We start from the raw sequence: 16284 nt of genomic DNA on the forward strand, positions 1-16284 counted from the left end.
GCTTCTAAGTAGGGGTTCAAGATAACGTTGGCGATTCAAATTCGGGTTCCAAGCCTCGGTTCAGGTTCAAAATTGGGGTTTCAAGGCAAGGTAAATGTCTCAACCCAGGATTTCAAGGGAAGGTTTTGGAGCCAAAATTTCAAAATTAGGGTTCAGGGTTTCAATTAATGGTGTCCAGGTAAGGGGACTTCAAATGCAGATTTCCAGGGAAGATTTGAGTTTCAAGGAAACTTTAGGGTTTCAAAACATGAGGGGGATCTGCATTTCTATCAATAAAGGCTTCTCAAATATCAAACACATTGAGTCCCTCTATTTCAGCGAGCATTTATCAGATGACTGTTGGCAGCATGTGAGCCGTACCGTGCTTATCTGAATTGGCCCGTTCCTCTTGGCGGGGAAACTATCTAGAAGATTCCACAGGCTCCTAAAGTACGAGAAGAAAAGGAAGCCTCTCCCCACTAACAACCCATGAGTAACTTCCCCGCTTGTGACAGACGCAGCGCGGTGATAAACGCAAGCGGCACACTTCCCTCATTTCCGCCACTCGCTTTCCTTTTGAGATTGAAGAAACTTTGTGGTGACGAACATCAAACAGCGGGAGGCCATTTTTTATTTCCAACTTGAGGAAGAAGACGAGGTCCTCCGCTCATGATCTGGACTCAAGTGGTTTTCCTTCAAGCAATAAGAGATGCTTCGTTAACGACTGATGGTATCCACACTGGTTAGCAGCCTACCTTCCTAACTAGTTACCCAAAAACCTACCCACTAAGTTGCCTACCAACTAAATGAATTGCAGTGCCTCCCTACTTACTCAGTAACTTACGGTATCTACCATAAGACAGCATCTGCCTTTTAAATGGTAGTTGTGCTTTGAATCAGTGATTCTCAACCAGTGTTCAGTGGGAGCGCTTCTGATGTGCTACGGGAAATTATCAAATTTCATTTAATTGGTCGTAATATGGCAGCACGGTGGCACAGCTGTAGAGTGTTGGACTCACAGTTCTGAAGCTTTCAAATTCTGCCCCCGCATGTGTGGAGTTTGCATGTTCTCCCCGTGCCTGCGTGGGTTTTCTCCGGGCACTCTCCCTCTTTTCAAAGACATGGAACATTAATTGGACAATCTAAATTACCCCTAGATGTGTTTGTGAGTGCGACTGTTATCTGTCTCCATGTGCCCTGCGATTGGCTGGCAACTAGTTCAGGGTGTACCCCGCCTCCCGCCCGATGACAACTGGGATAGGCTCTGGCACTCCGGTGACCCTTGTGAGGATTAGCGGCTAAGAAAATGGATCGTCATAAGATGATTTTTTTTTTACAACAAATAATGTATCTTTGTTCATCTATGGTAGCGGCATATAAAGACAGACGGAGAACAAATAAATGCTCTTCTATTCGATTACACAAAGTGTATAGTTGACTTCTGTCTTATTGGTGTGTCTTGAGATTTTTCAAATGTAAAATATGTTCCTTGCCTCAATAAGGTGTAGAATCATTGCTATCCAGTCAAAAGCTATCGTTACTGGAATTGCCTTACTGCTTTACTTTATTTCTGCACGTACACAATTCAAAAGTTGCATGAAAGAGAAAGTTGGACACTTTAAAATAATGCAACAAGCTTTTTTTTTTTTTTTCATTTTGGGGCAGGTGGTTTGGAGGGGGGGGGCAGCTGCCATACAGGCCACGGACTTTGGTCAGCCTTCTTCATGCCCCCTACGAGCAAATCTGAACCGACGTTGAAACACGGAAATCAGTTGTGCTCTGCAAACCTGGCAACCATCCAAGCCACGCATACAATAGCTAAGCGTTTCATGTCCTCACGTGCACACATGAAAGTGCATTTGCGGCACTCAGCTGTCCTTCCTGCCCCTTGACACCGCGGCGGCCAAAATCAAAAGATCGAGCACGCGCAGACGCACGAACGCTGCGTCTGACCGACAGTCTGCAGCCATGTGCCAGGTCAGCACCGGCCTTGTCTTCCATTACAGCAACAACAAATAGACGCTCATCATTTATTCATTAGCCATTAATCAGTACTGACATGACTGATGTTCCGGTAAGTATTTCGAAACACGTTTTACAAATATTAATTCAACACTTAATGATCAAATAATGGAAATAATTATAAAGCAACTAACTCAGAGCTTTGAGTAATATTTTTCAATTGTTTCATATTAATACGACTGATGTCAAACAAAGACAAATTTTAGGAAGGATGCCTCTAAAGTCACATAACATTTTTCAGATTCGGTTTCATTGAGCTTTTTGCTTTTTGCTTTTTCTTTGACTTTTGATGTGTGTAAGGACAGGAGAGCGGTTGTAATGAAAGTGTGATTGTTTTCCATTGCTTAACATCTTTATGAAGTTGGATGGCAATTAAGAATATAAAATCAACAGATACACCTTGTTATTACATATTTGTAAGTCAACAGTATCTTTTAGAATTGAATCTTTTCCAGCCAATCATACGCCACATTTAAAAAAAAAATTACACCCACATTCAAAACTATGTATCTTGTACAGGTTCACTGGAGGAAAGTTCATGAACTTGTTTGTATTTCGGACAAACGTGAACTGAAGAAAGTTTAATTTTGTCTGGTAAACGTTTTACTGCGAACGCGCTCATTCTGGTGGGTGAACGGTTTTTGGACAGCGGCTTGTTTTCATTGAAGAGTATCAGGTTTGGTTCGGCACATACAGGAGAAATCTCAATATATGAGGCTCCGTATGCTTGAAAGAACATCGTATTTGGCAAGTCATTCAGTGTGTAGGTAGCCACAGCAAGGCTGTCTGGGTGTGTAGGACGGGTTCAAGGACACTCCGTAAAAGGGAGTGAAAGTGTTCTTTAGTTCTTTTGGAATACAGAATTCCCAAAATGGATTACAAGGAAAATTATTATTTGTCTCAGAATACGTTAAATAAACATTTTCTGAGCTGCTGATCCTCACAAGTGTCGCGGGACTGCTGGATCCTATCCCAGCTATTTTCAGGCAAAACTAGTTCCTTTTAAAAGAAATCTGAAACTAAATAACGTTCTTGGATGTAACAACCAGTCAACCCTCACTCATTGAATCACATTGCAAAATGCCACAAACTGAATAGCTGTATACTTTCAATTTGCATTGGATTTTTTTTTGCGTGGAATGCAGAATATCTGCAAAGAGACTGCATTAGCGATGCAGAATTGCGCACCCGCGCAGTTTAGAGGGAACATAGGCTGACGTTTTTTTTTTTTTTTTTTTCTTTTGGCACGCCGTCCCGCGATCGACCAAGACTGCCTCACGATCGATGCATTGAGCACCCCTGACGTAGAACAGGAAGTTTCAGAACACTGGTTCCCTCTTCAATGAACTGCATCTTTTTTGGAATGTGGTAACATGCAGTAACCAGATAAAACCCGCAAAAGCATGAGGAGAACAAACGCCACACGTGGAGATTTGAACCCAGAAGCTCAGAACTGTGAGGCAGAAGTGCTCACCACGAGTTGCCCAATACCAAAATTGAACTGTGATATTTGAATTAAGCCTTTATTTGTGTCGTAAAGCCAGGGGTAATCAACAACTCCCTCCTCAGTTCTGACTTGGGGAAGTGTGGCAAGGAAGAGGAAAAGCGAGGGAGAAGAACTTTGTGGTGGGGGGGGGGTGGGGGGGGCCACCTCTCTATTAGCTATTGTTTGGACACAGTTGCTCTCATGTTGCGTTGACCACAGACGGGGTGTGGCTAGCAGAGGCCACGCAGGGAACACGACGGTTGGGGGCGGGGGGTGAAGTATTAGACGGCGGTGGGCCCACAGGGGCGCTTCAAGCGCATTGCATGCGTTCTTTGCGTGTGCGTGGGTGCTCCCTGGACGGCGCTGGAAAAATAAAAGGGATAACAATGATGTTGGGGTGGGGGTGAGGGGTGGTTGTAGCGTAATAGTTTACGTTCCAACGTGTGTACACAATGAAGTAATAAGAGACGCCTGGCCTCCTCCAAAACTCAGCCCAGATGGTGGAGAAGAGAGAAGACCGGTCGCCGCAACGACTCCGCAGCAGAGCGCATTAGAGGCTCTTCGGCTTCTCTACTGCAGAGATGATCACGGCGTTAAGACGAGGACACTTCATCAACTCTTTTACGGCAGGCGGCGGCGGGTTTTACACGCTCACGCTTCATTATCCGCTTATATCTGTCAGTAGCACGTGACAGTCAACGCTCACATCAACATTACAGCTGCTATGAAGTTGTAGTTGCAAACTAACGATGTACTAAACGAGGGCGATGTGTGTCACTCATAATTACAACTTCACTAATCGATGCACAGTTTAGCTATGAATTCCACTCAGATGGTGGGCGTGCTGAGCCCATTGCACTTGACTCAGGGCGACAGCCACACCCTGAAGTGATCGCCAGCCAATCGCTTGACGCACATAGACACAACCATTCACACTCACATTCACACCTACGAACAATTTAGAGTCTTCAATTAATCTGTCATGCGTATTTTTGGGATGTGGGAGGAAACTAGAGCACCAAGAGAAAAACCACACAGGCACGGGGAGAACATGCAAACTCCAGATGGGTGGGGCTGGAATTTGAACCCCAGTCCTCAGAACTGTGAGGCCAACATGCTACAGCTCCGTCACTGTGCTGCCCTTATTTTATAATCATGATTAATATTATTACGTTTTGTGCTATTTTGTATCTTTGTATTTCATTTCCCAGCTAGATTCGGGCGAAAGGCGGCCCACACCCTGAATTGGTCGCCAGTCAGTCGCAGGGAAGATATCGACACCATCACTGAGCGGGAATCGATCCCATGCCCACCCATGCACCAAAGTCAGGCGTTAGGGTTTCATTTAATTACCTTTAAAATATGAAACTTTTTTTCTGTACATTAACTTTGACTAAATACAGCCAAAGGCCTGATCTTTAAAAAATAAATGTAATGTGGGACAGCTCTTCATTAATTTCAACTGTTAATTTATTTAATTATTACCAGTTAAGATTATGAATTATCCACATGTAACCAATAATTAATTATAATTGTATTTAAACTGTAGCTTTTGATGAATTAGTTTGATGCTAAAATATCTGTACATACATTTTTGATTATATTTTATTGAAAATTTGAAAACATGTTTTTGTAAGAATTAATTGCATTTCAGAAAATAATGTAATACATGAATTTTAATCTAAAATATGGGAAATACCTTTTTTCAAATATCAGATTTTATTTGATTCGATTTTAAGGTGTGGAAGTGCTTTTTTTTTTTAAGTGCAATTTTTTGTTGAAATCACCTCTTCATTTCCTGTGTATAGCACACGTGTCCTCTTATAGCCCAGTGAGGACAATTCAAACACTTTGACTGCTTTTTACTTCAAAGTGGCATTTTTCATCGGTTAGCGGCCGTGGAACGTTTTGTCCTTGTCGTGCAGGTAAAAGCACCCCCTGGATAATCTCAGGTCCACACGCACGGCGTCGGTCACAAACAGATCAATCACTGCAAGGACTCGTATGAGTCATTGTCTCAGCATCCGGCAGCGGGGCACTCCTGGAGCAGCAGGAGACACATGCTAATATCCCGTTGGGTTACCTCACATGCTTTCGCACACCTCAGATAGTCATTGGGGATGGCAGCTATGCACTGCACTCGCTGCTGAAGCGTCTCAGAGTCATTTAGGAATATTAAACAAGGCCTTGACATCACCATGATGGATTCACAGTGAGGCGCCAATAGAGAGGATTAGAGGTGACTTCATTATGAAAACACTCACCTATAAAATGCACCTTTTATTGCACCTTGTCACTGAGGTGATACCCTCATAGGTTCTGCTTTTATACCCTTGACATTTCACTTTTTTACAGCTTGGGAAACATACCAGCAATTTTTACAGGGAAGGAAAAGCAACAAATGGTTACCGTGGAGTTCAGTCATTAGTCTTATGAGTTACATACTGCATGCGTTGTCACATTAAACAGCGGAACCTCGAAGGTTTGAAAGAATCCCGGGGGATATTGGGCTTGTAAAAGATGTTTTGCCACTATGAAATCATGGAGACAACAGTCAGTGTCTGCCCCACAGTGCAATCTGTGCTGAACACAGATTGGGGTTCAAATCACAGACTGTGTGGAATTTACATGTTCGACCAATGCCTGCGTGGGTTTTCCACGAGAACTACGGTTTCCTCCCACATCCCAAAGCCACGCATTATATATATATAAAATACTATTAATTATATATTATATTATTGTGAATGGTCACCTGTCTCCATGGGCCCTGCGATTGGCTGGCAACCAGTTCAGGGTGTACCCCGCCTCCTGCCCGATGATAGCTGGGATTGGCTCTAGCACTCCCACGATACCTTGTGAGCATAAGCGGCTAGGAAAATGGATGGATGGACGGATGGATGGACGGACGTATGGAGTATGCACGTATGAATTTAAATAAATAAACCTTGGGGTGGGACACCAGTCATTCTTATTGTGTTTGTCTAATGTTAAGGCTGCCTGTGTTAGGTCTCATGAGTAAAATGAAGCCAGTCTCAGCTGAATTTGAGCAAGAGAAGCGGGATCCACCCTGGACTGGTCACCGGCCAGTCACAGGGCACATAAACACAAATGACCATTGACACATAAGGACAATTACGCATGTTTATTGCTTCTAACATGTATGTTTTTTGAATGTGGGAGCCCGAGTACCTTGGGACAATATTCAAACACTGCACAGGAAGGAGGAAGCTGGGCTTCAAACACCAAAAAACAGAATTGTGAAGCAGATGTGCTAACTACAAGGCACCATCCCATCCATCCATCCATTCAATTTGCTGCTTATCCTCACGAGGGTCGTGGAGCCTATCCCAGCTGTCAACGGGCAGGAGGCGGGGTACACCCTGAACTGGTTGTCAGCCAATCACAGGGAACAAACAGCCGCACTCACAATCACACCTAGGGGCAATTTAGAGTGTCCATTTAACGTTGCATGTTTTTAGGATGTAGGAGGAAACCGGAGTGCCCGGAGAAAACCCACGCAGGCGCGGGGAGAACATGCAAACTCCACACAGGCGGGTCCGGGATTGAACCCGGGACCTCAGGACTGTGAGGCCAACACTTTATCAGCTGATCCACCGTGCCGCCCATCCCATAAAATAAAATACAGTACAAACTACCATAAAACAAGTTCCAATAACAACTGTTTCTATACTGTACTGAGCAGTCAGGACACGGCTGTGTGGAAGTCATTTAGTTACAATAAATTATCATCATTTGTCCCCTTCAATGGTGGCAAGATAAAGAATCCAAAATAAATTGATCCGTTCCATCCCCACTGAGATGAAGTCTCACAATATAGATGGCACGCTTAAAATTCCGAGGTTCCACCGTTCGACTTAAACAGGAAGAGGCCGTCTGAAGGGGAGAAATAAAGCGTGTAAAAAGTAGAGATGCAGTTAATCCCAACGAAGGGTGAAATTTCGGGGAAGCGATTTAATCGGCAGTCCCCCGTGATGAGTTCAGCAAGGAGGCCGTAGGCAATGCGAGGTAAGAACCTCCTCTGGGTATTTGTTGGGGATGCTGCGGCGCAGAGTCCGAGCGTAGTGGAAAAGCTCATCATTTTTGGTAAAGGTGTCGATATTACATATTCAGGCCATCACGGCACGCATATTAAAGAAGCTGTTTAATGAAAGATAACAAACAGACTACCAAATGTGCCCGAACCCAGGAAGGCGAGGATGATCTCCATAAGCCGATGGACTCATCAAACCCGAAAGTGTCTAAGCTGATCTGACAGCTAAACCTTGATAAACTTAAATTCTCGCTTTAAAGCCTGATATAAATTCAATAAGAACCTCGTCATGAGGAAAAGGGAAAAACATCATTACGTTCCTAATTGCACTGCAATTTTAAGGAAGCGTTTCACGTACATAAATAGTTTTGTCCCTGGAGTTTCTGCACACCCATCAAGTGTGAAGTTAAACAACCAAGTATATTATTATACACATAACCGCCCCAACGGCAACTTTCTCTCCCATGAAATGATCCACTCAGGTCGCTGAACCACTTTCAAGTTTTTACTGGACGACACTGTGAGAAATGTTATCGACTAGATACACCGACATCCCCCGCAGATGCGTGATCCCTGTTATCATGAAAAAAGGTAAGCGGAGCTGCAAAATATTTTGCTGCACTATCATATTAGCGTTAGGTGCTAGTGTGTGAAGTGCTGCCTCGGTTAGTGAAAATGGTTTTACCGTTTGTACAGGCACCCCATTTTTTTCCCCACATTGTGGTCTCCGCTTCTGTCTGTTCAGTCGCCTAGCCCCACCCCTGGTCGTCATGGTAATGAAAGCCAGACTTTACGCCGGCCCAGAAGTTCAGTGATTCTCAACCTTATGGAGCCAAGGCACATAGCTTACATTTGAAAAGTCTCACAGCACACCAACAAACAAAAATGTCACAAAAAGTGGATACGCAAGTCACTTTATGCCATCTAAGAGAAGAGCAATTATTTGTTCTGTCTGTCTTGTTATGCCACTGCCGCAGATAGATGAACAAAGATACATTCTTTGTTCTCAACAAATAATATTTTGGTCAATTAAATGATATTTTATTATTTATCACGGCACACCGATTGTGAAACAAAGCAGTAGTTGAAAAAACAATATTGTAATGTTGGCCATTTTTTAAAAGAAACATGAACATTGGAATCTCGTCTGTTAATTTCTGTATTGTGATTCATTAAATCACGATATAAATCACCCCATCGTGGAAAGAAAGCATTGGGAAATCTCTCTCTCCATCCATTTTCTGAGCCTTTATATATATATATATATATATATATATATATATATATAAAACAGGGCATAAAGGTTATGAAAGTGTCCTCGACCGTGCCCCCGTGTCATTGTGACCATCCCAAGCGTTAGAAGAGGCTTGTTTGGCTCGGGTCACCTGACCGCTGCCCCTCGCATCTGGGAACAGGAAGTGTGACATCACCGCCCTGACATTCAGGAATGTGGGAATGTCAGGCTCTCACAACAAAGACAGAACGGAGGAATGGCAACAGCGGGCGGACTCGCCGGAGAAGGTCATCCCGGAGCAAAAGTGGAGGGACTTTTATCTGTTTTTACCCTTTTAGTCTTTGTGATTATTACCGTGATACCGTCATAGTTCATACATAGAATCAAAGGTCACACCTCAGAAGGCACAAAAAGGGATGAGCGGGCATTGACAAGGCTCTTAATCATCTCACATGACATGAACAACCCTCAACCGGACATTTAGACGGATGGCAACAGGCACAACAAGACCTCTGGGTTTTTCCTATCCAATTGGGTGCATTCCGTCTTGACACTGCATGTAATCAATATTGAAATAATGACAATATTTTGCTGTATCTATCAAACCCAAATGTTTAATTCCCACATGTGTTGTCCTCACTGGAAAATGACCACTGAAAACATATTCCACTACTTCAACAAATATCTTACATTTGACCACGAGCAGTGTCCAAAGTTTACAAAAGAACATTTACAGTCATGATAGTGTCAATAAATCTAATGTTTGATTGTATTTACAAGGCCAACATCAAAACATTTAGTATTGGTATTGACCTATTGTACTTGGTATCATAACCGTATGTGAAAACACAAAGTTTTCCCTTCTCCACTTGTATTCACATCGTAAACGGGTGTATCGTTGTGGTTGGCGAAATATCCAAAAAGGAAGTACATCGTAGTGGTTGGCCAAAAAAGTCATTTCACTTACATGTTGTGCTTTGAAAAAATGCGATTCTTTGGAAATATTTTCCCTTCTCTAGTTCCACTGATATGATGATGTATGGTAGAAATGCTATATCGTGATTTATTTGCTGTGGTTGTACTCTGCAGTTTTTGTTGGTGGGTCAGGTGTTTGCACGCAATAGGCGAACTTTGTGAAGTAGCGACCATATTTTCAGGATTATTAACGCGTGTTTATGGGTTGTATTAACCTTCCCGGATTATTAAACTCTCCCACACGCCTATCAACCTCCACCATGTTTTTAAAACTACTTTCTATACTTTGACAAAAAGATTTTAAACATACAGTAATGCACAGTAGTATTGTACACCATGTACATTATATTCTAACATGTTTTCAGGATTTTTTTCTTTTCGTTTTATTCTTTTAAGATAGGAAGTATCTATTTTACCACATCAAAAAAATACAGCACACACCCGAAATCCAGCGATATGGCAAGTTCTTTATGGTATAAATATGAAAACAAACTACAATCCACTGAATCCACAACAGGAAAATCTCAATATAGCGAGAGAACACTGTATTGCATTTATTTTCAAAAGTTAGTTCATTTACATGATATTTTGCTTCAAATAAATTCATCTGCTTGTATACTGTATGCTTTCCTTGTACAATGAATCATGATTTAAGACTGTATCACAAGACCATCTCTGTAGTTGTCAAAATATTCTGAAAGGATGTACTTCAGGACAGAATATATACTTTTGCTGGAGTGGAAAGGCAGCATTAAAGCCTTGTCTACACTGCACCGTACGGCACAAGTCCGCTCACTACTGACACTCTTCCACGGTCAAAAGTAACTACTGCTAGGTCTATGTTGAACTATTTCCAGTACCTGGTCAACCCGAATGACAAGCACGGCAAGGCAGGACTTATTGGGTTACGTAAACCACTGCTGTTTACGCCTTCAGATTTGGCAAGGCAGTACTAAACTCCACAGTCTCCACTTGGCTGCATCAGCCCGCAATCTCAGTTGTTTGTCTGCATGTCTCGAGGTGACCGATGCATTCACCATACCGTGGTTACTGTAGTTTTGGTAAGAGTTTGAAATGCGTCCAAACAGAGGCGGGTAGAGCTCGTACTTGTAGTGGGAAAAAGAAATATGAGTTTAATTTGTTCCGTCACAACACTCATTTTTCAAAACACTCCGATCTCAAATCATTTTTCCCCATTGAAATGAATGGAAATGCCATTAATCTGCTCCAGTCACACACATACCCTCCAAAAAAATAAACAAAAAAACATTTGTGCTTTGGAATAAGGAAAAGTAGCACTCAGAATATTATACTTTATAAAAACTTGGAATACTGACATGATTAAATAAAATGCAAAGAATTTAAAGGTTTATGCATCATGATTTAATGCTACAATCCAGTTCATTGTGCTGCTCCTTTCCGGTGTGCCTGCCTTGGTAACCCAGAGGCAGTGTAATATAATCATACATACAAAAATGAAGAATAGTACATCTACTACTTTATGAGACTTGTGTTGTAATACTAATTATTTTTTGTAAATAAAGAATATATGCCTGTTGGTACTGTTATGTCTATGTGTGTTGCTCTCCCATTTGTGTTCAAATATCTAAAATGTCAGCATTAAGCAAGCAGGGCATTCTTAAAGCAACGTTGTTCAGTTGTTTTAATGTATAATTCTGATTTCTGTTTATCAGGAGAAATAAACGGGGAGTTACATGAAACAATGTGAAGCCTCTTTTTAACAAATTGTTCACTATTTGCAAAACTGCTGCTTGCGTGCTGTGCAGTGAGTCGAATTGAGTTCCACCATCCAGTGAGCTCATGTACAACAATTGCACAAATGACAGCTCATATCTCAAAGAACTGGTAAGTTAGGTCACTCGTATCTTTGTTCGAGTGTTTAGTTTTGGCATTATTTTGAAGTGCGTCCAAAGGAAAATGAATGGATGGCTATTTTGACAAACGCAGCGGATATAGATTGAACCTGGCAAAAACTTGCATGGACAAAATGTTTAACTTTGGCTCAACTTCTTGAAGCTGTTTGAGATTCCAGAGTGACACAAGCCCAGCAGTTGCCTTGGAAAGGTTAACCCCCTAAAACCAGCTCTGGTCCAACTCACCCCCTCCCAATAAAATGTCCTCCCCTCAGCCTTCCGTGCAGCGGAATGATATTAGCAGCATTCCCTAAATGCTTCCCACGTCTCTCCAAAGGGCGACACATGTTCACACAGCGGCGCAAGCGGCAAGAGGTAGCGAACCGAAGGTGAGCTCACACTCACCCCTGTAGCGGAGGCTGTCAGCGTGGTGCTTGTGCTGCCGGTGGTGGTGGTTCTCCAAGGCGGCGGGGCTGCCGGCTCCCAGGCCGGCCAGCCTGCAGTTGGTGGCCGTCAGCTCCGAGCGCAGGTTGCTGACTTCCTGGCCGGCCGAGCGGATGGCCCCGTCGATGCGGCGGGCCAGCTGCTTGTTGTCCTCCATCATTTTGAGGATCTTCCCCTGAGGAGCGGATCCACACAGAGCAGCGGCATGATGTTAAAGTTGATAAGGGGATACCCGTGGTAACTCCTCCACCTGTGCCTCCACCTCTCTGCTGATAACTTGAAAGGAAAAGGAAAAAAAAAAAGAAAGACACTGCTCTTCGCTAGGGGATGACGTCTACCCGCTACTGCATCATTCGCACGTGAGGGCAAAGTGAAAAAGGAGAACAAGAAGAAGGAGACGGAGGAGAACGTGCTGTGAGCAGCTGCTCTCAGAGGAGGAGGGAGCGAGATGACATGCAGCCTTTGAGCAGACTGTACCATGTGCTGCAGGACTGGGGGGAGAGAGAGAGAGCGAGAGAGAGAGAGAGAGGAGAGAGAGAGAGAGAGAGAGAGAGAGAGAGAGAGAGAGAGAGAGAGAGAGAGAGAGAGAGACATACGAGAGGCAAGATGAAGGGTGCACTGCAAAAACTAAAAACCAAGATAGCCTCTTTTCCTTCTTACCAGTGTGTGTGAGAGTAGCAGACTCAAATCAAGCATTTTTGCCAAGTTGTCGGGCCTCTTTATGTCTAGTTATGTTCACTTATTTTTGAAGAATTTTACCAAGTCAAATTGTCCTATTTTATTAGCAGATAGTTGTGCTTAAACTTTGTAATAGATACCTTATTGTCATTATTTTAAACAGAAATTCAAGCTCAGTTTTTTTTTTCCAAGCGGGTTATGGTGCAGCCACTCTGTGGTGCTGCACCCCTCGTCCTTGTGGGGTCTGTTACCAGTTAGTGTCTTTGCTCTGTTGGGGGAAGAAAAAAAAAAAAAAGTTCTCCTTGCTCAGTCCCACTCTTGACAGGCCCCCTTTGACAAGCACTCCAACACCCCGCTGTCTTTCGGTCTCTCACGCCCCCGCCCACTCCCGCCACCCCTCCACCCACGTCCATTTCATTCCATTATATATTCATCCCTTTTGTCCTGGGAAAAGCTCAGCCCCCTCGCCCCTGTGTTGGTGGGAGAGGAAGAGAGGGGTAGGGAGGGGGCGCAAGGCGCCCAAGGGGGAAACTTTTCAACTGTGAGTGTAACACAGAGAGAGAGCGAGAGACGAACAGTGAATGAGGCCCATTGACGCGCAATGGAGAACAGCCAGACAGACAGATTACATTACAGCCACCAAACACAAAGTGGCACCGTCAGTCTTGTGTGTGGATGTAAAGTTCCAAAAAGCACGCAAACAAACATGCTGATAGATGCAAAGAAGTTTTGCCCAGACTTGGTAAACTGACGCCCGAGTTAGAATGTATGACGATATGCGGCCCGTGATCCATTGCAAAGGCGTGGTACAGACAGATTGATAATTAGGATAAATTGGAACAATTTTTTGCACCCGCAAAGTCAGAAAAGGTGCATTTAATAGCAGTCTCCAAAATCGTACCCTTGATGATTATCATGTAATGTGGGGTTTTTTTTTTCCTCTTTGAGTTGCTTATAATATGGTCAGCAGCTAAGAGTCGTCAATGTCTAAACTGGGGTATGCAAATATAAAAAAATCGGGATGATTGTAACTAATTTTTCAGTCAAAAAGAACTGATTATATCTGAAAGTTCCTCTTAAGTGATTATCCTGTGTTTGGGGATCTATTCGAAATGAATGGACAGCTCCCGATCTGCTAGCAAAACAGTTGTGGCAGAAAATTGCAACAGTTTAAAGTGTGGTAACCAAACATCAATAATCATGACAAATTTGAGAATTTTTAGTTTCCAATCAAAGTATTAACTTGAGTAATTATCCCAAGGTCTGGATGTGGATGCATCCAATTGATTTTTCCTCCCTGATTCGCCCATAAAATCCTCAGAGTAAATGTATTTTAAAAAAATAATTAAAAAAGGTACACACAAACTCACGAAAACACGATAGAACATTCCTTTACGATCAATGTCAGCAAAGGCCCGATGATAAGACGTCTCAAAAAGATGGACCAAACTGATTATCCTATCGTGTAGGGTCTGTTCAGTTGTTTTTCCTTTCTGATCTGCTCAGAAGTGTCAGCCACCCACATTTGTGAATGATTAATACTGAATACACAAACACGCCCCCCCCTCCACACACCTGAATTTGAGTATCTCCGACATTTGCAAAGACAAAAGGCAACAAAGGCCCCATTATTTTATGTATGTAAAAATTACTAGTGATTATCCTGTATTAAGTCAGGGGAAGGGTCAAGGACGACTATCGTTAACGCTTGAATTTGTTCAATATCTACGATGAGCTGAGCTACAGACTGTGCCATTGTGACGCGATACTCAACGACAAGGAGCTTTTTTGACTTCAAAGTAGTTACTAGAGAAGCCAACTGTTACATGCTCGTGTGGTGTCTTTCATCTCAAGTGCGCCATACACTAGAAGAGCAGTCACAACACACTTTCCCATTTTTGTCCTTGACATGTGCCAGGTCTTTCAGAAAAAAAAGACAGTTAAGATGTTAAAAATCAGTGTGTGGGTCCACTGCTTAAGCTGTTGTCATCCAAGGCGAGTGAGCTTTCATCGTACTCACAGTCGCACGGTGGTGAGGGACAAACAAGGACGTGGGTGGTGAGCGTTTGAACGCAGCACTTTGTAAGCTCCGCTGTGATGAACCATCAAGGCCTCGGCTCCCTCTGTTCAACGAGGGCACGAGAGCCTCCCCCGAGGCTTCATCACCTACAAAATGTGTCAACAGTTATCAAGGATGTCAATGACTCCAAGTCTCGCGGATGTTTTAAGATCCTTCATAAGCACAACCTGAACTGATGAGATTTGACAGTGTGCTAAATGGGATGGCAAATGAGACGTCCAACACTTGACTGGGGTATGAATATTAAAAGTCTCAATTGGGATTTTTATAAATTGCATCAAAATTCATTTGTCATTCATTGTAAAACTTTGTGGTCTGCACAGTGACACGTGGTTTCCACATCGGGCTCAGAGTCAAAGATTCTGGGTCAGAATCTCAGCTCAGCTGCTGTGGCCCCCACTTTGAGACACGCCCCTTCTGACAAGGAAGCTCTTTTCAAAGAACAGAACATCTCACAACCGTGTGAAGTTATCGGGGCAATATTACCCTATTGTTTCGAGCCATATTTAGAGGATATCCGGATCACGGTCAAACCATCTCCCAGCCCTCCGCGTGGAGGTGATAAAAAAAAAACGCCCCCCACGAGCGACGACGACACCGCGGCCAAACCGCCTCCTCGTCTGATCCACTTCCGTGGCAGAGATGAGCCACCGTGGCCCAGCGCCGCAACGAGCCATCCCGGCCGACAAGGTCGGCGGCTGACTTGACTTTGTTGACAAGGCCGGTGGCGATCCACAAGGCCTGCGGAGGTCGTCCTTCAGCGGCTGCTGCACGGAAGCCTACCGATGTGCACATCGACACATTTAGCAACCCTAATTTACGGATTACGTGCCCCCCCCAACTATTTTTTTTTTTGTAGCTCTATAGAAAGGTATCTGTCATTTGGAACCCAGTAAGCACTCGTCCTTTGCACCTGTGCAATCCATTTTTCATGACGAACCGGGTCTCTTGGAAACTTATGAGGCGTAAATCCATCCTCCCGAGTGTTCAAACAATATCCAGCAATACAACAAACCGGCATTTTGGCTAACACGAAGGAACAAAGAGCTACCTTCCCGCAGCTAAAACTAATAGAAACAAACGAGTCCACTTGAGGGCTGTCCTGCCATGTACATCACTTCCGGCTTCTTCTCGAAAATAAATCCCTCGAGAGGATTTTCATGGCGGGAGTTACAAAAAGCCATATATGTCAAAATCATGTTTTGTGGTGAAAAAATGCATCGGTCCATACCAGCAGCCGTTTTTCATTAATAAAATACTAAAAATCATGTATTTCATGACAGTGGCCCTTTAAATTTTACGTAGCCATTTTTTATTATCATTTGCTTTAAACTGAACTACAAAGTGGTTATTATTACAATTTCATTTCTAATTTGAGTTGAGCCAAGTGTTCATATACTTAAAACAAACAAATACATAAATACATACAAATCTGTATTGGTTTTTGCTGTACAACATTTC

At 43.2% G+C, this 16284-nt stretch overlaps 1 protein-coding gene across 2 annotated transcripts in view; it reads right to left on the reverse strand.

Annotated features, from left to right (window-relative positions):
• The window catches only part of LOC133507329 (kazrin-like), a 110327-nt gene that overhangs the window by 50328 nt on the left and 43715 nt on the right, over positions 1 to 16284 (reverse strand). For both annotated transcript variants that reach the window (XM_061832255.1, XM_061832256.1), the window contains exon 5: positions 12027 to 12240. In XM_061832255.1, the coding sequence (XP_061688239.1) occupies positions 12027 to 12240 (214 nt within the window). The remainder of the gene's footprint in view (positions 1 to 12026; positions 12241 to 16284) is intronic.

The sequence above is a fragment of the Syngnathoides biaculeatus genome, chromosome 10 (assembly GCF_019802595.1).
Source record: "Syngnathoides biaculeatus isolate LvHL_M chromosome 10, ASM1980259v1, whole genome shotgun sequence".
Taxonomy (NCBI): domain Eukaryota; kingdom Metazoa; phylum Chordata; class Actinopteri; order Syngnathiformes; family Syngnathidae; genus Syngnathoides; species Syngnathoides biaculeatus.